A 22,269-nucleotide genomic window follows, 5' to 3' on the forward strand; every position below is an offset into this window, starting at 1 on the left:
TAGCGCGACAACGTCGCATTTTATATGCACACAATTCATATTTGTGAGGCTAAGGAGATAATTTGTAAAACATAAGATGAAAATAATGAATTTTATTTTAAATACTTGATAGAGTTTTAATTATCATTGTTTGATAATACAAAGTAAATAGTAATTGATATATTTCTATTATTTCATACCTACGTAAACTTTTGAGAGCAAAATATTACATTAATAAATAAATTTAGTGAAAATATTCTGTGCTGTTGATTTAATGACATATGCAACATCAGTGGTAATGATAAAGCGAAATGAATCCAAACGAAAGCAAGTCCTAAAGAGCTACCAAATAGAGGGAGGTATCAATGAAGAAGACGAGTTTGAAGAGGATACGTAATTCACCGGCTTCAATCCACTCAGATGAAGATCGGTTTGATTTCGGATTGATGTGAAGAAGCAATGATAAATTAACACACGAAATTGTTTTTTAAATGACAAAAGTAGCTTCACTTAAATGGCTGTCACTTTTTTCTGACTAAATCGAAATGTCATGAAACTTTATACAAAGTCTTTTGAAAGTTTGTACTTTATAAATGTCATTTGGATTCGACAATGGCACCGCCATCTGTGTGTTAGTCACACGACTTATTGAGTGATGTTATGTACTCGATATATTTCAACTGTCTACTAAAAGATGTGGATTCCGAATACTTCATTATTTTAATTTTCGGTCAAATAAAAAAAAACAGATTATAAGTGTCCACTCAATGTTTTTAGTATTGAGGCAGATTTATTGGATTCGGAAAACGCACCACGAGTTCATTGAAGACATAACAAGTAATCTATTTAACGTATCGAGGGCCATACCTGCCAAGGCTGATAACAAGTGTATGGAAAATTGCATTAAGCGTTAATATTTATAAATTAGCCTCAAATAAGCCTATTTTGAATGGGATAGTGAATATTTGTCAAATATGGTCGGCTCAATTCGCAACTTGAACTAAGCATTTACTTTGTTTTAAATAAAGGATAGATATAGTGGCCAGACATCAAATTTTTAAAAAACAATTCGAAGAAAAACAGTACAAGTGAATTAAAACGGATTGCGTTCAGCTTTGAACAAAATGGGTTACGAGGTTTTCTATTTAGTTTTTTGAATTATATCAGATTTTTTCCAGTTTTTACGATTTTTTCTATTAGATGCGTTCAGAAATTGTCTATTTAATGGTATAAAAATGTTGATATTGGTAAAAAACGGAGTGACATGGCTTGCAACTCAAGCCGACGATATTTAAATAAAGTTTTTTTGTTAATTCATACATTATTATGTAGTGGATTGTGAAAATGTGGATGGTATTTCTCCCTTTTGTTTGACCTACTACACCACTGTTTGTTAACAACGCAATTGTGCTTCTGAAAAGAGGTATCTGACAATCGGATTAACATATATTTTTATCTTGAGGTAAAATAAATAGTTCGTAGTCAAGTTAATATTTAAATATATTTCAATGAATACGAGGAATGAAAGTGTCAAAAATGTTCAACATTTTCGTCATTATTTTGGTGCTATGTTTCGTAAATCAATCCCAATCCAGTCTAATTTGGGATGCCTTTTTGTTGAGTTTAAAAAATCTCGTGAAAGAAGAAGATATATTGCGATTAAATCTAAGTAGAAGTTGTTTTTGGCAAGTAAAAGCTTTATACCAGCAACCAAACATAGTTTGGAAGAGTAAGTTAATAGTAAAAAAAAACTAAAATTGATTCTAAAAACGTTATTGTAGTGTTTGATGCATCTGCTAAATTTCCTTACTCTGGAATTCAAGATACTGGTAGAGTCGAACTGGGAAATTTCGAACAATGTTTAGCTATAGATTATAGAAACGATGAGGTGAAAATTTTAGGAAAATACTGCTACGCAGGCTTAGTTATTCCTGATTTAACTAATATTACAAACACAGATGTAAGTACAGTAAAAAGTACATAAAACCTATTCCACGATAAGGATAAAGGACGATTCTTTCAACAATAGTAGAAGTAGAATTGGTACTTATTGTATCGTTAACAACTTCATCATAATAAATTTCTATATTCCATATTAGAAAGCACTAATGATATACATTACCGGTCAAAAGTTTTGTCCACCCCATAATTGTTTACTTTAAACGAACTTATGTTTACTTATGTTTATATTTCATCGGTGAGTGCGACAAGTTAAAAGTTGCAAATACCTGTTGATTATTATGCTTTAACTGCAAATTATTTCCTCGGTTTTTATGGTTGGAATTTAGTCCCAGTTAGCCCTGTAATAATTCGCAAAACCGTTCTGTGGACCAAGACATCTTTTTGTTTTCGTTCTCGAAAATTCAGACTTGTAAATTATAAAACGGGTAAAACCAAGAAATTAACCGTACTATTCCCGCCGAATTAAAAATATCTCGACTCACCGTGGACTACAATGTGAACAAATATGCATCCCCTAGGAGCTTTGGCGGTAGAAAACGTTCAGGGCGGCCTCGAAAACCCACAACCGCTGAATATAAACGTATTGTTTTGATCAGTAAACGTGATAGTAACTCAGATCAATGAATCTAGCGATCTACCTTTGATTACTTCCACAGTGAAAAGGAGATTAAGAGTAGCTGGCCTTTTTGGAAGGGTAGCAGTGAAGAGGTTGCAGTGTGCTGAAGAACAGAAAACTTGGATACATGAAGAGTCAAAGTTTGAGGTTTTTGGGTTTAAGGGAGAAGTGTTGGACGCAGATCAAAGGAAAAACTAGAGAAGTAAAAATTGAACGGGTTTTGAAGAAAAAAAAATATAAAAGTAAAATGTAGTACGTTCTGGGCAGCATCTGATCAAAAGATAATTTATCTTATAGCATGAAAACGATCTCATCCATTTCTCGAAGCTGTGCAAAGACTATTTGAAAGAATTGGAAAGGAATGTACTGAAAGTAATGGTTTGGCCATTACAGTCGCCTGACTTCAAGGTTGTTGTTATTGGACATTGGAGTTATAAAGCAGAGTCCTACTTTCACTTTAAAACTTCAGAACATCTTGAAAAACGAATGGAACCAAATAAACGACGATTATTTGTCGAAATTATTATAAAGAATGCCAAAATTTAATAAATATAGATTTCAAAATCGATCCTATTGCTTTTATTTATTACGTATTACTGAAACGTGGGGAAAAGCTTTTGACCGGTAGTGTATGTCCATGAGTTTTGTAAATCATCATTAACATACCTGTTACAACTCACAAATCTTAATTTAAATCTTTTTTTGTGGGAATCTTTTAAGGGCACTTACGAGTGCTCCTAATTTTCATGAATTAAAAATATTTTTAATATAATAAGCGCTTATTTTTGTGGTCTTTCAAGTAAGATTTAAATAGAAATTTTCCGTTTTGTTTTGCTAATAAGAATTATTAAAAAAACAAAATTTCCACGACAATATATTGATTTAAAGTTAAAGTTGTCATTATTTTGTTACAAATAATAATTATTTTTGTTACTTAAATATTTAAGATTTGATAAGCGTCATACGAACTAATTTTAATCATACTGTATAAAACAATATTTTTCCCAGTTATTTTATAAATTGGCTATATGTATCCCAAATGGATGTTCTGCTGAAGATATACTTCTAATTGTTGACCACATTTTCCCCGGCTTTCCTCCTCTATTTATAGACGAATTTTGTAGTACCAAAGAAAGCGAATGGGATACTTCATTTGGAACTTTAGTTACCATGTAAGTTCGTACACTAATTTATGTTTTTTTCAATGCATTACTACGTTTCATCAATTTAACACAACTTCAGTCAAAATGATCTGAAATTTTACTTTGATTACTACTGTTTCCTAAAAAATTTCATCGACTGCATTTCGAAAAGATATTGGTGAATAGTAAATGAATTTTTTCAACCAATTTTCAGATTTTAACACGCTATCGAAAGTTTAAAGTAATTTTAAATATCCTTTATTCTGTTTCAGGTGTATTTTCCTCATAATAATCTTCCTCTTAGTCGTTAGTACTGTTTACGATTTTTACTGCCTGAAATTTGAACAAAGTAAGTATTTTTAATTAGAAATTACCTAATTACAGAGGGAGTTTGTTAGAATATAAATGAATACAACAACTTATAGTGAATAAGGTTCAAATATGAACGAGACAAACGCTGTAAAGGGCGTACCTGTATGTTTTGAAGGTAGTTTTGAGGTGCCTGACGTAGGTCTTCATATTTAAATGGGCCGAAATGGTCAAATATGGCCGCTAAACCGTCGGGAAACATCCACATGATCGTCGACCGCAAACCATCATCACACCAGACAACATTCGCCTCAGAAAATAAATCATTTCAGCTAAATTCAATATAAGTATTAGGTGTGTAGAGGCTATCACCCAAAAACATCTTCAATATCGAAAAATAACGAAGCGGTGAGTTCCTAAATTGTTGAACTTCGAGCAAAAATTCATGCAGTTGGAAGTTTACTACAATACAAGACGGATGGGGACGGTTTTTAACGCTATAGATGAAACATGGATATATTAAGACACTCCAGAAAGCAAAGTGGGAGGCCAATCAAACGAAAACAACCAGGTCCAAATTATGTGTACTGTGCTCTAGGACAGATGAAGAGTGTTGTATGTTGACTTTCTACCAAGATACCGTTCCATATACTGCATACTACTCTAATCTTCTGAAAACACACGCGAAACCATTATTGCTCGAAAAAGAGGAGCTGTGCATACCGATTCTTCTCTAGGATAACGCGCATCTCACGCTCAATACAATATCAGAACTGGAGTCAAAGATATTAGAACATCCTGTCTACAAACCGGATTTATTACCCTGCCACTCCTTGAAGAAGCCCTCGGAGGTTAATAATTCAAAACCGATGACGAAATAGAGAAATGCGTCCATGGCTGTCCGAGGGGCTTAAAGAATTCTTCGATACCTACATGAAAAGCTCCCGAATTACCTAAAAAAATTGTAAATTTTTGTAAATATTTTCGATAATAAATATATGCGTCAGAGCGTTTCTCTTATCACATTTGAAACGCGTTCGTATAATATTTTTGACAAATTAGTAAATTTTATCAATTTTTTATTAAAATCGTTGTTTAATGGTATTTTCTGGAGTAAAAACATAAGCAAGGATAATACAAAAAGGATCAACAACAACTATTGTGAAGAATATCAAAGTTGTGGTCGCTAAAAGTATGTTCAAGGCTAAGTGAAAGAGAATTAAAGACATCATCGAAGCCAACCATACAATACAAGCAGCTAACAAAGATGTATACCTTTAAAAAGTACACTGATCTGAATTATAAAATGATTTACAAGTTGTTGTAAGGTTTTGAGGCTTTTTGTACTATTATTAGTTACAATATTATGATTGTAGTGGAAACAAATGTTTCAAAATGGTTCTAAAATATTTTGGTTCTCCCTTGTAACAGATTGAAGCCAACCCAAAGCAATAATAGCACCAAGTAATCACCTTTCATTCTACCGGAAAAGATCCTATTGAAATTTTGAAAATTTGAAAAATTTGTTGTGACTTTCGAATGATATTCTGCCAGTTTTATTACTACCAATGTTGCTTGAGGTTCTTCTTCTTTCCCGTTTTTACTTCTTCCATAGTCCTGAATTTTCCATTCTTTGTAAAATAAATGAATTTGATCAACGAACTTTATGAGTGACATATTTTTTGCAGATTTTGTCGAATTTGGTCACTTGCTAATCTATCTTTTTTTGTAAAATTTCTCACAGATATGTGAGAGTCCATGTTTCACAACCGCCAAGTCAATATTGATCCATAAACAGCCTCATAAACATTTAGTCTTGAGACGTTTTTAATTCTCTTATCAATCTCTTCGTCTTCATTATTTTCCAATGAATTCAATTGTGCTCACAGTTTTAATCCCATATCCCTCTTTGTTTGAGTGCTATTATTGTAGTACATTCTATTGCTCTAGATGTCAAAGTTCTTTTGTGGATCTTGGATGTTTTCTGCAAAAAGAACTACACTTGTTTCATAAGAATATTTTGTCTTTTCAGAACCAGCACACCCCCTATTGTTGGCTTTTTCAGTAATTACCAATACCAAAAATATACTGAAAGTTTCTTTGAAATCATCTCCAGAAACCATACAAATTTTCAGTGGAATGAGAATTATTAGTGTCACTTGGATTATAGCCGCACATGGGATGCAAATTTTTATGAAACAAGTTATTCCAGTTATGAACTGGGATTGTGGAAAATCTGTGAGTTGTTTTTATTCTTTTGAATTAGATTTTTATGATACAATCTTCATTTCAAAAAGAAACATCGGCATTATAACTTTTTTTAAATTTCTTCACCAATTATAATTATTTTTTAGCTCCTTTATAAAAGATATGCATCATACTTGTTGAGTGCTAATTTAGCAGTATCAACATTTTTTTTCATCAGCGGATTTTTAGTCAGCTTTCTATATTTTAAAAGAAAAGTTGAACATTGGTTGATTCAGTTGAAAAAGCTTCCCTTACTATATTTACATCGCTACATTAGGTAAATCATATATATGAACAAAAATTAATTTTCCATATTTATTAATTAAGAAACAAACATTTTTTCAATCAATTTATTTTTAGACTTACTGCACCATTACTGATGCTTTATCTGTTTGTTTTATATGTATACAAATATCTTGGAAGCGGACCATTGTGGGAGTCTGGTACTGAAACTCAAATAGGACATTGTAGAGAGTACTGGTGGTCCTACTTCTTGTATTTACAAAATTACGTAAATTGCAACGAAATGGTAAATAGAATTGATAAATATCATTAACCATAGACAACTGGTCTGCAAAATAAGATGAAAAATCTGCTGAAATGTATCGAATTTATGACTACTTTGTCGCGATTTCTTCCATTGATCTGTCAGTTTTACAGACTTGAGAAGCCAACGAACTACTTCTTGTTTTCAGTAATGCTCGAATGTTTAACAATTTCAATTTCACTAGCTACACAAAATTAGATTGTAAAATGAAACAAACGCGCGCGCGCGCGCGAGAAAGCCCGTCCCTCTAGGCATCCATCCCCGGATAAATCCGCGGATGGATGTGAAGAATGACATTTCACCATCCCCTGTCATTTCGACATGTCCTCATCCTCGTCAAGTCGCAGTTTTGTACTTAGACTCCTACCTGGAGGTATCATTTTGTTGTAAAATGAGTTGTTATCCACGAAATTTTATGAATTCTAAAAAGATCGGATAAAAATATAAAAAAAACTTGAAAAACAAATGTGCCCTTCAATAGTCATCTGCTTTTTAACTATTTCCTTTATTTGCTAAACTAAAAGAATTATCAACTACAAGCAACTGAACATACACGGATAGATATAGTATTGCGCTACTAATAGTAAATGGTAAAATTAATTTCAAAATTTACATTTTTTTTTTGTTCATTAAAGGTGATAAATTCCGATATCCTTATTACTTCTAGTTAATAAAATACTTATTGAAATTAGCGATGTGTTAACTATAAATACCATTTATAACATCACCCAATAAGTTGTGTGACTGACACATAGATGGCGCTGCCATTTTCAAATCCATATGACATTTATGAAGTACCAACTTTCAAAAGATTGTGTAAACTTTCTTGACATTACGATTAGTTAGAAAAAACTTACAGCCATTTAAGTGGAGGTGCTGTTGTTATTTTCAAAACAATAGATTGAAAAAATTTCGCGTGTTGCTTTATCATTGCTTTTTGATGAAAAAAATACTGTACAAGCTTAGCAATGGCTTCAAAAGTGTTATCAGGGCTCTGCTCTATCTAAAAGAACCATTTATTATTGGTTTGCTGAATTTAAACGTGGTTATACAGATACCGATGGTGGTGAACGTTCTGGTCGTCCAATTGAGAAAACATCAAAAAAGTCGACAAATTTGTTATATCTAATCGTAAATTGAAATTTCGTGAGATAGCTGAGGTTATAAAGATATCAGACAATTATACAGGAACATTTCACCATGAGAAAGCTTTTTTCAAAGTGGGTGCCGCGTTTACTCACAATCGATCAAAAACAACAACGTTTCGATGATTTAGAGCAGTGTTTGGTCATGTTTACACATAAAAAATGTGACAATGGATGAAACATCCATCACTTCATTCCGGAATCAAATCGATCATCATCTGAGTGGACTACAGCCGGTTAACCACGTCCGAAGCTTCCAAAGGCACAATAGTCAGCTGGGATGGTTATGGCTTCAGTATTTTGGAATACGAATGAAATATCTATTTCCAAAAGGGAGAGACCCCCAATAGCGACTACTACATAGAGTTGTTAAATCGTTTGAATGCAAAAATGAAGGAAAAACGGCCTTATATGTCGAAGAAAAAACCACTGTTTCACCAAGGAAATTGAATTGAACGAATTACACTTTGAATTGCTTTCTTATCCACCGTATAGATCAGATCTGTCTCCTAGTAACTACTGGCTATTCGCTTATCACAAAAAAATGCTCGCCTGTAAGAAATTCAACTAAAATGAAGAAGCAATTGCTGAAACTGAAGCCTATTTTGAGGCAAAAGACAGATTCTTGTATGAACACGGCATCTAGAAGTTAGACAAGCGTTGGAATGATTGTATTGTCCTTGAAGCAGTTTAAATTGATGAATAAAATCGATTTTAAGCAAAAAATTGTTTTCTTAGTTAAACACACGACTTATTGAGTGATCTGTCATAATTTTATAACGTTTTAAAAAACTAATATGATCACTTTTTATTCCCACAATCGTTATATTTGGTTACTGAAGTGAATTTATTTTGGTGTGTTTTAACTCAACTTTTCCGTAAAATAATTATTTGATGACGTAAATACATAAACACTTAACTAATTATACAAATTTTAAATTCCACTGAAACAAATTAACCAAACACACTGAATCATTTAGCACCTCCGTTCAAATAGTGACATATGTCAAAAAAACAAACGGGTAATAGACGTTTGAAATTAATTTTAACTTTATTTTCCACTTTTCGGGCGATAACCTCAAAAACTGACAAAGTTACCGCAATAACAACTATTTACATGACGTTATTTGATACAAGGTTCCTACGTTTTCTTGCATCAATAATGTAACAAACACGATTTTCTAATTTTTTGAGTTATGACACTATTGAGAACTATAACAAATAGATGAGTAAACATAAATAAATAAATATAACTAGGAATATCCAAAACAAAAATGATCGCGAGTAATTAAACATTATGGAGTCATTTTTTAATATGAGTCATTCCATATAAAATTGTCTGAAAATAAAAAAAAATGTTGCCGATTCATTTCATATTTTGCTGTAACTTTGAAAAATTCTTCTTTAGTATCCTAAAAAACAAAATTTACACGAGTTCGATTTTTATAAGCGCTTGTTTCCGCCTATTTAAATAAAGACTTTCCAAAATCGATTTTTTCCAGCTTTATCAAATTTTGCTGTAAAATGTTTCTATTAGAAGATATCTGTATGATCAAGACGGACTTCACAGTGGGAAAGAAATTAGTCTAAGTGTAAATAAAGATAATTTACATGGATGATTCTTTTGATTAATAGCTGAATATAGTGAAAATGATTTTTAGTCATTTTTCGTGAATTTCAATCGACTTTAGCGTCTTAACCGCTTTACGGGAATTAAGTATAGATATCATAGACAACCTTTATCTACAAGTGGATTTGAGCAGCCCACTCTTCATAGAAGAAATCTTTGCTTAAAGTTTTGAAATTTCAAAAAAATTCCAATTTTCAGGTTATGAACCGAACGTGTTGACTTTGAGATCAAAATCTAATACTCACAGAATCCACTATTCTTACCTTTAACTTTAACTGATTATATCATCTGTTTTGTATTTTTTTTTCAATCGATTTTAGATGGAATGACTGATAATTTAATAATTTTTTCTGGTACGTAAGTTGTAAACTAATTATATTTACTGATGATGTTGGTTTGAGCCCAATCAATGAGATAGTTAACCTAAAAATATCTGTGATTTTTGTGCATTTTTTTGTAACATCAACTTTGTATATACATTCAGTAAATACTTTTCCAGTGGAAAATTTATTTTGTTTGATTTTTAGTGTTTAGTACATCTTTGGTATTTATCAGCTGATATGCAATTATTTTTCATTGCTCCAATCGTTTTAATTCCCATCAGTATATTGTTGAAATCCAAAAATGGACTGAAGCTAGCAATGTTTATATTGGCTGGTTTGAATATTTTTTTTGTAACAGCTTACGTCGGAATTGCCATCTTATTTCCTTCAACAAACGACAGGTATTTTTATTCATAACTTTTATTTAAAATTATCATTAACAAGATATAAGTGCTTCAAACAATGTTTACCTTATTATTGTAACTTCCAATCACACTAAAACTTAAAAATGTTTCTGTGGTTAAATGGTCCGAGAAGTATACGGGGAGAATGACGTGTTGTAAAATACAAAATTTAGCCCAGTCATATTAGAGGTTTCACCTGGGAATGAAAGATAATAAACTGAAAATTGTTTAAGTTAGATTAGATTAGGTTAGGTTAGGTTAGGTTAGGCTAGGTTAGGTCAAGCGTGAGTTATGGTTATCAGTACGTTGTATAAAGTCAATTACTTACTAAACAATTATAATTATTTAACAATGTACTAATTATTAATTATTTATTTTTAATTATTTTAACTATTTAATTGTTGTATATTATCCATTCTGGATTATATATTTTAAAATAAAAAAAAAACAGTAAGGAAATAGATTTTACACATATTTTATATTTATTAAAATGTGAATATAAATATTAAGATTGATTGTCGATGAAAGCAAGTTATCTTCTTCTTCGTCGTCTTCTTTTCTTCTTTGTCGTCGTCTTCTTCTTGTTGTCGCTCAAAAATGTTCAATTCATTGTCACCATCCTTATTATCCTTAGGATGCTTGGATATAGTGGAGCGTTGAGGCAAGCTTGTCCATTGCACTGGCCACAAGCTAAAGAGCATAGTAGCCCTGATTTTCTGCATCCACAGCGGGACCCACAACCATTTTTGCGATTGCAAAATATTATGTTAAGCAGTTCGCCTGGTGCTGGAGGTAATAACGTTTTTAGGGGCACCAGGGTTTCATTTTCAAGTATCCAGCCCCATTCTTGTGGTTCTAAGTTATATTCACGTTTGAATTTGGTAGTGGACACGTTTGATATGTTGATGAACTACTACACTTGTTGGTGGAAGTATTGACAATTGTACAGGTTCATTTAGTTTCGTTAATTTGATGAATTGCGTGTAGCGGAAATAATCAATGTTGCCATCAACAAATAATTAAAAATTCAAATCATGTTTGTACGGGGCAGTTTTCTTGTTGAAATACTTTCACCAGTTTATCTAAATTGGGAATTTTCTCAGAAGCCACTAAATGCGTGTAAAAATAAAATGTGCTTTTTAATACGAGGAAATTTATCAAAACTTTTAGTAGAGTACATTTTTGTTTTAACATTGCCTTTGTCAACTTTTTTAAAGAAAATTTCCTGTTGATATGATTGAGTACGTCCAATTAAAGTCAATATCTTCTCCCATGATGACAGTAGTCTTTTGATGTCCTGATACGACAATAGCTGTGTCTACCCCAAAACTGGTTGGTTGAATGGAAAAAAAATTCAAACAAAAGCTGTAGAGAATTTTATACTATTCAGCTTTTATATAAAATACAAATCTCATTTGAGCAATAGGAGCCGAGATATTCGCAAAAACCGATTTTGATGACCACGATAGCAATGGTGACTTTTGAGACAATATTCAGAACGACAAAACAAAGGTTTATACCAATTTTAAACTTATTATTTTTCATTCCGAGGTTGACCCCTTTTTTTACCTAATATGACTGGGCTATAGATTGCGCGAGCGGGGAAAGCAAACATAATTTGTGTAATAAAAAGATGCAATTACAATATAGTTTGCAATAAATTATAATATGAAGATTATGAGCAGTTATTTCGATCATAATAAACCTGGATATATCCGGATGGTTGAAAAAAAATCAAATAGACATGTGCTAAAGGGAACATTAAAAATTGATAACAGATGTCAGAAGCTACAGAGAAGTGGATACAAACTCAGACCACATATTGCTGATAATAAGACTAAAAGAAGAAACACCAAAGAACAAAGGAAAGCTTCGGGATTTAGTGAAATATGACGAGAGTTTATCGATAAAATGCAAAAATGCAATGACCACAGATTTAGTAAAAAACTTGAGAGGAAAATGAGTGGGGATATACTAAGCAAGACAGAGAATCTTGAAAGGACCAAAGGATAAATTAGAACAGAAGGAGGAGCAAAGAAAATGTATAGATAGATTAATCGAAAGTATCTGAAGAAGACTTTGGAAAATTCGAAAAATCCATAATATAATCTATCTTTTATAGGAGCCACTGTAGAAAAGTGAATTAATGTGTATAATTATAACTTACTTTTCTACTCGGTGTATAATTATTATTTTCTACTAGTACGATAAGTATACAGGTGTCGTACTGAGTTTTAATGTTGGCATGTTGGCAATGACGCTGTTCTGACACTGTTCTCAAACAAAAAAAAAAAAATGTAAAAACGTATCAAAAATAAAAATTCAAAACTTTCAAGTGTTCACCTAGTTTGTTTATCAGTGTTACCACCCAATTATAGTTATCAAAATTTTTCTAGTATAATGTACAAATAACTTTTCAATTTAAAATAGAAAATACACAAATTGATGTCTTACAAAACTTGTTCAGGTTGTTCCAAAATTATCCTTACAACTTCAAAGATTCATAACTTCTAACATAAACAAGATATTTATATTCTGTCTTTTGCATGTATTACTGCAACTAATAAAGTTTTTTTTCTATAGGCTGAATAGTTATAAGCGAATATGTGGACACCACAACAGAAAGTTCAATGCGTGTTATGGTTCATAGAGATACAACCAGATACACAGGTTCAATAGAAGAACCCACCATCCAGACCCTCCATACGTGCATAGCACTCAAGCTTCATGAGCACCGGATCAGAATTGCACAAAAGTGGAGTCCGACGACCCAGCACGAGTCCAGAAAATATGAAGCGAATACGGCAAACATTCCAGTACTTCAATTCGTCAAGCTTCAAGGCAACTCCAAATGCCTACAACCACAATCCACACAGTTGCGTGTGTATGACTATAAGTTACAGTTGCTGCAGGCACTGTTGCCAACAGATCGACGAAAACGTGTGGAATTTGTCGTAGAGATGTGACAATGTATTGAGCATGATGAAGATTTTTTGAAAAAGGTGTGTTTCAGCGATGAGGTCGTTCTATGTATCTGGTACAATAAACCGCCACAACGTACGAATTTGGGGTTCTGAAACCCCACATGCAGTAGTCGAGCTTCAACGAGACAGCCCAAAGGTTAATGTGTGATGTGGGCTTATGCACAACAAAATCATTGGTCCTTTCTTCTTCATAGAAACCACAGTTACTGGCTGCGTGTACCTAGATATGCGGCAAAGCTTTGCTCTTCCTCAGTTGAAAGAATTACAGCCGATTGTCTACTTCCAACAAGATGGGGCACCACCACACTGGTTGATAGCAGTTCGAGAACTCCTCAACGAAACTTTTCCCAACCGTTGGATTGGACGGGATGGCCAATTCCATGGCCATCAAGGTCTCCGGACATAACACCCCTCAAATTCTTCTTATGAGGTTATTTAAAGGACATTGTTTACCGGACAACAGCTAAAAACATTGATGGATTGAAACGCCGTATTACACAAGCTTTTAGTACAATCACAGACGACATGTTACAGCTTGAAATTGTTTACAGACTGAAAGTGCTTAGGGCCATCAATGGTTCGCATGCTGAGGTGTACTAAAACAAACTTTATTAGTTACAGTAATACATTCAAAAGACAGAGTATAAATATCTTGTTTATTTTCATAGTTATGAATCTTTCAAGCTGTAAAGATAATTTTTGAACACACCCTGTCTAATAAATAACTATTAGTGGGTTAATATATTTGTTTCAGTACACTTTATACACACAGTAGAGTTCAGGACTATTTTATTGGAATTGCGATGGGAATATTTATGAGATTTACGAAAGATGACTCGTATTTTAATAGTATTAATACTAAATTCATTTCAGTAAGTATATAATTAATTTAAATCTCTAATTATCCTCAAAAACATTTACCTGAGGCCCAGTACTGCCCTAATAACATAAATAGTTTCTCTAAAGTACCGGGTGGGCAAATAAAAAAGGCCGTTGTACATATCTTAGGAACGGATTATATTATAGCTACAGCTATATTTTTATAAACTTGATTTTGTTTGAAAAGTTTTTTTCAGCAATATAAAATATATAAATTCTAAGCAATTTATTTAGCAACGTAAATGCTAGAGGACGACATTGTTTCATATCTTAAGAAATGTGTAAATGGCGAGATTTTTTCTTCAAATGTCTATTAGGCTGGTCTGCCTAAAAGAAAATTAAAAATTTATTCTTCCATTAGCAATTCAAACTGTTCTCATAATAATCTAATTATTGTCGCTAGATGGCGTTACCTAAATGTAAATCTAATATTACTAACAATGAGAAAAAATCATTGAATAAATCAAACAATTAACAACTTAGGTAATTAATTACGGTAGTTAAAGGCACTTTAGGTGTTCAAAATTTCATCATATTCTATACATGGAATCAGTCGCTGAGAGGTGGATACAACAGCAGTTTCAATTTCTGTAATTGAAATATTTCGTATTGCCTATCGTATTCTTTTAATCATATCATCTCTTGTCGTGGGTCTATAGTGTAAGCGAGATCCCACAAATAAAAATCTAAGCAAGTTGAGTCAGGAGATCTGGGTGGTTGAATAAATAAACTTAAACGTCCTATCCATCTATGCTGTTATTTCACAAATATGAAGGTGTTTATTTATATTTTATGCTTTGTTTCACTGACAAACAATATAAAATTTTGAATAATGAAAAAAATTTAACACAACTCACACTTAATCAGCCTAGTAGGGGATTGAAAAAAATCACGCTATTTACATATTTCTTAAGATTTCTCGGGATAGACTCAGTATTTACGTTGCTAATTAAATTGCTTAGAATTAATATATTTTGTATTTCTGGACAAAAGCTCTTTCACAACATCAGGTTTATATAATCGTCTTAGCAGAACATTTTTTAATAACAAGGTTTCCCGTCTACTCCAACTCATATTAGAAGATATAAATTAAACCTTGTAATAGAAAAAATACGCAGAATTCGATAATCGTGTATAAACATCTACTTAATTGGGTTAATTTAAGAAAAATTGCTTTTTAACTTTTATATTTTCGAATAAGCCCTCTAGTAGTGAACCTAAAATTTTGAAAATAATTTCCCCTTGTTTTAATTTGTAATATAATACGTTTCTAAGATAATGCCATTCTTACTTACCATACCGGTAAGACGTTTACTGGTATAATAAACTGAAATTGAAATTGAGCTGTAGTAGAAGGAGGATCTGATCTATTCATAATATTCTACTACTGAATAATTGCTGAATGAAAGTATCTCATTAAAATTATTTATCTGGCTGGCTGAATGAATTTTATTGTTATGTACTGAAAATATAACTGATCAATTTCATGTTTTATTTGTTAGATTTTAACACTTTATGGTTTTTATTGTTGTAGAAAGGATTTTTAAACTTGCTTATATGGATTATCGTGTTAAGTGTGATGTTTCTTATAGTTTTATTTTACGAAGATGCTGAAATGTGGTTTAGCTACAATAACAAAACTATTTATATTGGTTTTGCTAGATTCACGTGGTGCGTAGGTTTGTGTTGGATTGTATATTCATGCTACCACGGTTATGGAGGTAAATTCTTTAATATTTTTTTTTCATTATATTATATTCACCTTTTAGATTATTTACAAATATTAGGTAATAAGTATGCAATTACATACAACTTAAATAAACATAAACATAAATTATCAGTCTGCCTCGTTATTGACGTTGTTTTGATTGCCGTTGATCTTCAATTATTTGTGGAAGACCAGAGAAGATTTAAAAGGTGAATAAATATGAAAATTCTCGGAATTAAATAAAATCAACAATTTTCTTTTTCCTTTATGACATTTGACAACCAACTAATATGTCAATCCATCCTCTATGTCTATCGATACCTCAGACAAAGAGTGAATCCTTCTATCTTTGTGAGTGACGATTAGCACTACGTGCGCGCGATTTTCTTTGTGATAGTGACATTTCAAGTTCTCTGAGATCTTTTTTTGTTGATCTTTTGTGATAGTGACATTTTACTGTTAAGTGATCGAGAACTTTTCTCACTTTGATTAATTACAATTTACGATGCCGAGTAGAAGACGACCTGACTTAGGTCGTCGCAGTCAATCAAATGTGAGATGATTTACTTCACCTGATAACTGCACTGATGACCAGAGAGAGACAGATCAAGAAAAGATCAAGTCGTAATGGACACCTCGATCGGATTCATCACATTTCCTACAGATTTCTGTCACATCACAGATTCAAAAGAGGAGCTTAATAAGCGTGTTCCATAACCATATTAAACAGGTTAAACAAGAAATATTAGCGGTGAAAAATAAAGATTTCGAGGATCTCAATGAGACCATTCAGAATTTCAGAAAGTTGGTTTCTTTCCTTAGTCAACTATCCCACGGAGTTTTTAAATTCACTGGAATTGCCCGGATTACCACCTCGCAATTTGCAGTTAAAACTAGGATCATGCTGCGTAACATTAATCAACCTCGACTGGCTGTGAAAAAGGTGATGAATAACGTCATTGAGGCAACAATCATAAATGGAAAATATGAAGGAGATGATGTCTTGATACCGTTTATAATTTCCGGTACGTCTTGCTTTTACGATGACCATAAATAAATCGCAAGGCTAGTTGTTGGAAGTTTGCGTAATCAACTTGTTTCTCATATGGACAATTTTACGACTCATGCTCGCGTCTTCTTTGTTTATTTACGCACCAGAAAACAAAACAAAAAATATACTTTATCAGAAAGCCTTAAATTTATTAACAGACTTTATCATAACTGTCTGCGTCTATCAAAAATCATATTGAAACCTTATAAATAACCAGTATTTCAGGAAAACTCTGTTCTGTAAGTAAACAACATCATGTGTAATAAATAATAGTACGAGGATGTATTGATATCTAGTTAGCCTAGACCAGTTCAATGCATAAACAGAATATTGCGTTACCATAGCAACGAATAATAACTTATTAGAAGTGTAAAGTTTGACGTCAAAAAAGTAAACCAGAGTTAAGCAATAAATTACAAAGAAAAAAGATGTCCATCGAAATTGTGAAAATCGAAAAATTGGAGTATCGGGCCATCATGAAGTACTTGTATTTAAAAGGGTTAAGAAGTAAGCAGATTTACGAAGATATGCTTAATACCCTTGGTGATCAAAGTCCTTCGTATGCGACCGTGAAAAATTGGACTGCAAGCCTCAAAAGAGGTAAATTTTCCATTGAAGATGATGACTGATCAGGAAGGCCAGTTTCTGTGTCAGTCCCCGAAAATATCTATGCAGTTCATGAGATGATTTTATCAGACCGTTGAATTGGGCTAAAACGGATATCTGAAGCACTGAATATTTCATACGTTTGAATGTTAACCAAAAGCGTGCAAGGGTAGAAGCATCGCGTTCGATCTGTGCTCGATCTGAAAACAATGTAGACTTCTTAAACCGAATTGTTACTATGGATGAGACTTGGGTACATTTCTACGATCTAGAAATAAAGAAACAATCGATGGAAAGGCGACACTCTGGTTCTCCAAGACCTAAGAAGTTTCGTGTCCAAAAATCTGCTGAAAAAGTTCTTGCTTGTTTTTTGGGATTGCCATGGAGTAATCATGTTTGATTTTTTGGATAAGCATAGAACAATAACTGGAAATTACTATTCGACATTACTGACCACGAGAAAAAATTGAAGAGGAATTACGCTGAAAGCTATCCAAAGGTGTTTTGTTTTTGCAGGACAACGCCCCTGCACACAAAAAAATTCGTGATTCAGGGTTTGAATTACTAGAACACCCCCCTTACTCACCAGATTTGGCTCCGTCCGACTATCATCTCTTTCCTCAACTTAAAAAAGTTTTAAAGATCGTAAATTTTCTTCCAACGAGGAGGTAATAAAAGCTGTGGAGGTCTAGTTTGCAGAGCAAGAAGAAATATTTTTTTTTGAAAGGTCTAGAGACGTTGCAGGTTCGCTGTAATAAATGTATCCATTTAAGAAGAAAATATGTTGAGTAATATAATATTTTGACATTGAAATTTTGTTTGGTTCTCTAGTAGGCTAAGAATTTTTCAATATAACTTTGTATTTTATTTGTTTTAATAAGAAAAGGATTTCTTTTGTTTGTTTTAAGTTTGTCTTTCATTTATCTTATCAGCTCGTTGTAAAATATTTTTTCTTATTTAATGGAATTCAGCCAAATAGGAAGGTATCTAAGTACTATTAATCCGAAACGTAGGTTACAGAAGGTTACAAAACTAATGTCGGTTTTGATAAGTGAAAATTCCTACGCCTAAATTAAGACTAGTGTTGAATTCTATGAAAAGTACTAAGAGGCTTAAGAAAGTCATAAATAATAAGAAATGAAGAGCCCACGTCAATAAAATTGGACAGAACGATGCATAGAGATAGCGACATCATTATTTTACCACAGCTGCGGAAACCCCGACAAGTACTCTTTGATCAACTGTGAGCTATCTGACGATGATGATCTTTTCGTAATTGAAATTATACCATGGCAAGAAGTAAAATTTTTACAAAAACAATGTAATTTTAATCCATTTTCCGGTGATAACGATTTAGCAAATAGATTTATCATTGTTTTGAGATCAAAATAGAATTTTTTTGTCAATTCGGTTACGTTGTACTGGTTGATGCTGGGCTGCAGGGGTTGTACTTTTCGATATCAGTTTTATAGAAAAATTCGTCCTCTTTCCAATAAATTCTTGAAGAAACTTCTGCTTCCAGAATTGTAAAGTTTTCTTGAGAATAGCGTGTAGGTACTTTAGTGTGTGTTTATTTTTAGGTATAGTTAACTGGATATTGTGCAGGCCGTTATTTCAAGTCGGTGCTAAAATTACATATAGCATGTATTTGTTACATATATTGGTATTAGCACATCATGGTTTCAGTAACAAAATGAAATTTTATATGGATATTTACGTGGCGGTAAGTAATACCAAGGGCTGTTATAGTTAACGTTTGTTATAGTTATTTTTAAATAATTTTTTTATGGTGCATTTAATAATTGAACAATCAAGTTCATCTATTTCATAACTAATTTAGGGTCTAGGACTATTTTCTCTGGAAACAAGAATAATTTTTCTGGGTTCTCCTCTCTTTTTTTCTCTTTTCTTATCTTTATATTTAATTCTTTTCACTACATTTACATTCACGTATAAATTTAAGTTATAATAATGGAATTTACAAACAAAAACATTTTTACAGTATTTCGTATTCGGTACTTATTCCGCAGAGCATCAAGCTCTGCTCTCTGCATTTATTTTTTTAGAGGTATCCGATATAAGTTATTTGTTCCCCCTTGATATAACCTCTCTTGTTCGATTAAAACATTTCAAAAATATCATTCTTACCAAAAGAGGGTTGCTGCTTAAGTTTTGAGATAAACCAAAAAAAAACAAATATTTACATCCTCCATCAAGATAAATACACTTTCGCAGGCATTTTAAATAGATGCCGAAGCATCTTTTCCATTCCGATTGAGGTACCTCCACAACTGCTTCTCCTGGTGTAGAAAAACGTTGACTTCGCAATTTATTTTTAATCTGTAGGTATAAGAGGAAATAATTTGGAGTCAAACAAGGACTGTACGGCGGATGCCTCATCAATTCGATGTTTCGACTTTTCAAAAAAGTTGTTGTTTCAACTGATGTGTGAGAACTCCCATTGTCTTAGTGAAGAATGAATCTTCTGCGATTAGTTCCTCTGATTCTTCTAGCAAACAAATGCTGGAACGGTGCCCAGTTATTTCGAAAAAACAGGCGATCATTTGCTTCAAAGTACTTCGAGCTAACTTTTGTTAGATTTAACTCATCTTGAAAGACTTCGGAAAACCAGTTGACATACTACTGTCGGTTTAATACAGATCAAATTCATGGCATGAAATTGTTCCACATTCATTTTTTTACTAAGATGAATGCCTCAAGTATTCGTAAACAACTCAAATAGTACTCGTTCTGGGTACGTTCATCATAAAAAATGTCAAATCTCACTTCACATCATTGTTTCCATATCTTAAAAGTTATATCGATATCGTAAAACTTAAGTAGTAGCCCTCCTATTTGCGTCTAATATATATTTTTTTATTTATTCCAGTTTTATTTATTTTGTGGTTATTTTATTATATCAGTGATTTGCGCTTTTCTATGGTCGTTGGCTTTCGAATCTCCAATTCTGACGATAGAAAAATATTTTTTCAAAAACACAAGGCAAACAGGTAAAACCATTTTTTTACTATTAGGTATTCAATATCCTTCGGGCATATAGATCTATATTTATTTCAAAATTTAACATCTCAGACTCAGTTAAATTCAAAAGTTAATAGAATTGATGTGTTGGAGCAACATCTAAATAATGCTGGCCACCCAACCGTCAAAAATCCGGTTAGTGAGGCAGTTTATGTACAGACCAGTTTGATTCGAACATTTTTCACAAATCTACAAATAGTGCAGCTGACACATACCCACCTGAACAATTTGGTAGATCAATTTCAAAAGATACTTATTTGAGAATAATTAACAAAAAGAGGTATAGATAGTATAAAGTAAATTTCAACAAGCAACGCGTATCTTATATCCAATATTTAACTTTGAGCAATGGAAAAACCACTCACATAAAAACTAAAAAGCTGATTTTTACTAAGTACTATGAATCTAAGTTTGAGCGTAAATTGGTTCCCGATAGACGAAGTAAAGTTATTAGAATGCCACATAGATTGCCTCAAAAGAAAGTTAGGTTAGGTTAGGTTAGGTTAGGTAAGGTTAGGTTAAGTTAGGTTAGCTTAGGTTCCCAGTATCTGTTATGGTCAGGAGCTGTATGTCTTTATAAATAGTTAGATATCTCCTTTTTATTGATGGTATTACGAAGTACGAAATGTATGTTAACAATATGGTACAACTTGCCATACACGTGTGCAGAAAATGAATAATTTTATATATTTTATATTGAATTAGATGAGATCTTTTCGAACTACATCGTACAAGATTTGAGTCCAGGAAAATCTTTCCGACTTTTTATGATTTCGTCCTTGAAATAGAGTATAAACTTATTCGAAATTTACATTTGACCACTTCACTTCTATACGCCGGACACTAAGCTAAAGAAATATGTAACAGAAAAGAATTTGCAACCCAGTTTTCAAAAGCCAAAAATAATAATCATCCATTTCAAAAATAACAAGAAGTTTAACTAATTATTAAAAATTATTTATTTCAGGAGTTACGTTCGCCAATCACGTCAAGCGAACAGAAGAAGCTTATGCATAATTTTTTCAATATAATCATAAATTATTTATAAATATAAAGAGTTTCGTTTGTGAAAAATATTTGATCATTTCAAGTAATACAGTGCGATACATCAATTAGCTTCGTAGCAAACAGCTACTTCGGGTATAGCGCCTAAGTAGGAAACGATTTGCACCTTAAAGCTTTACTTACCATGAATTCTTATGGCGCAGACACATAACCATAAAGTTGTATAAGGTTATATCTCAGTTATTTTGTCATTTGATCAGAAATAAACGGTGCACCAATCAGCTGCTAAATTGTGGAATTTATTTTCTTGCGGTTACAAAATAATTTATATAAAGTTAGAAAAATAAATGTAACAATAAATACAGTTGTAGTTGTAGTCGATAAAAGTCTCTGGATCTTCCATCAACCATTTTGCACACGCATTTTTTACACAAGGAACGTAAATAAAATAGATTTTCGGGTAATTGCAATGAAGTATTAAGACACTGAGGCATTATACACCACTCATAACAAGTCTTTTATAATAGAAAAACAAATCAACATTAAACAATTCCGTTTACTAATTTGGAATTTCTGGAACCGTTGGCGTTACATTGTTTACATCAACACACACGATTACACTGCCTGACGCGCATTTCGATAACCAAGTTATCGTCTTCAGAGACTGAAAGTAAACATTTTACCTTCAGT

The 22,269-nt window shown here is 32.4% G+C and overlaps 1 protein-coding gene across 1 annotated transcript; it reads left to right on the forward strand.

The window, feature by feature from the left end:
• Positions 1 to 254: 254 nt before the first annotated feature.
• Positions 255 to 21,943, forward strand: LOC130900841 (nose resistant to fluoxetine protein 6-like). The gene is made up of 13 exons (XM_057811745.1): positions 255 to 1,708; positions 1,761 to 1,939; positions 3,566 to 3,729; positions 3,972 to 4,048; positions 6,041 to 6,246; positions 6,363 to 6,532; positions 6,616 to 6,784; positions 10,105 to 10,301; positions 14,043 to 14,160; positions 15,702 to 15,888; positions 19,113 to 19,255; positions 20,423 to 20,543; positions 21,542 to 21,943. The coding sequence occupies exons 1-13, from the start codon at positions 1,501 to 1,503 to the stop codon at positions 21,589 to 21,591; spliced, it is 1,989 nt and encodes a 662-aa protein (XP_057667728.1). The 5' UTR covers positions 255 to 1,500; the 3' UTR covers positions 21,592 to 21,943.
• The last annotated feature ends 326 nt before the right edge of the window (positions 21,944 to 22,269 follow it).

This window comes from Diorhabda carinulata, chromosome X, assembly GCF_026250575.1.
Source record: "Diorhabda carinulata isolate Delta chromosome X, icDioCari1.1, whole genome shotgun sequence".
Taxonomy (NCBI): Eukaryota; Metazoa; Arthropoda; class Insecta; order Coleoptera; family Chrysomelidae; genus Diorhabda; species Diorhabda carinulata.

What these genes read in the sequence shown, in the direction of transcription:
- LOC130900841 (XM_057811745.1), top strand. Translation starts at nt 1,501, where the DNA reads ATGAAAGTGTCAAAAATGTTCAACATTTTCGTCATTATTTTGGTGCTA. An exon ending in TTTCCTTCAACAAACGACAG is followed by an intron (nt 10,302 to 14,042) that starts GTATTTTTATTC and finishes TATTTGTTTCAG; the next exon opens with TACACTTTATACACACAGTA. An exon ending in ATGCTACCACGGTTATGGAG is followed by an intron (nt 15,889 to 19,112) that starts GTAAATTCTTTA and finishes GTTTATTTTTAG; the next exon opens with GTATAGTTAACTGGATATTG.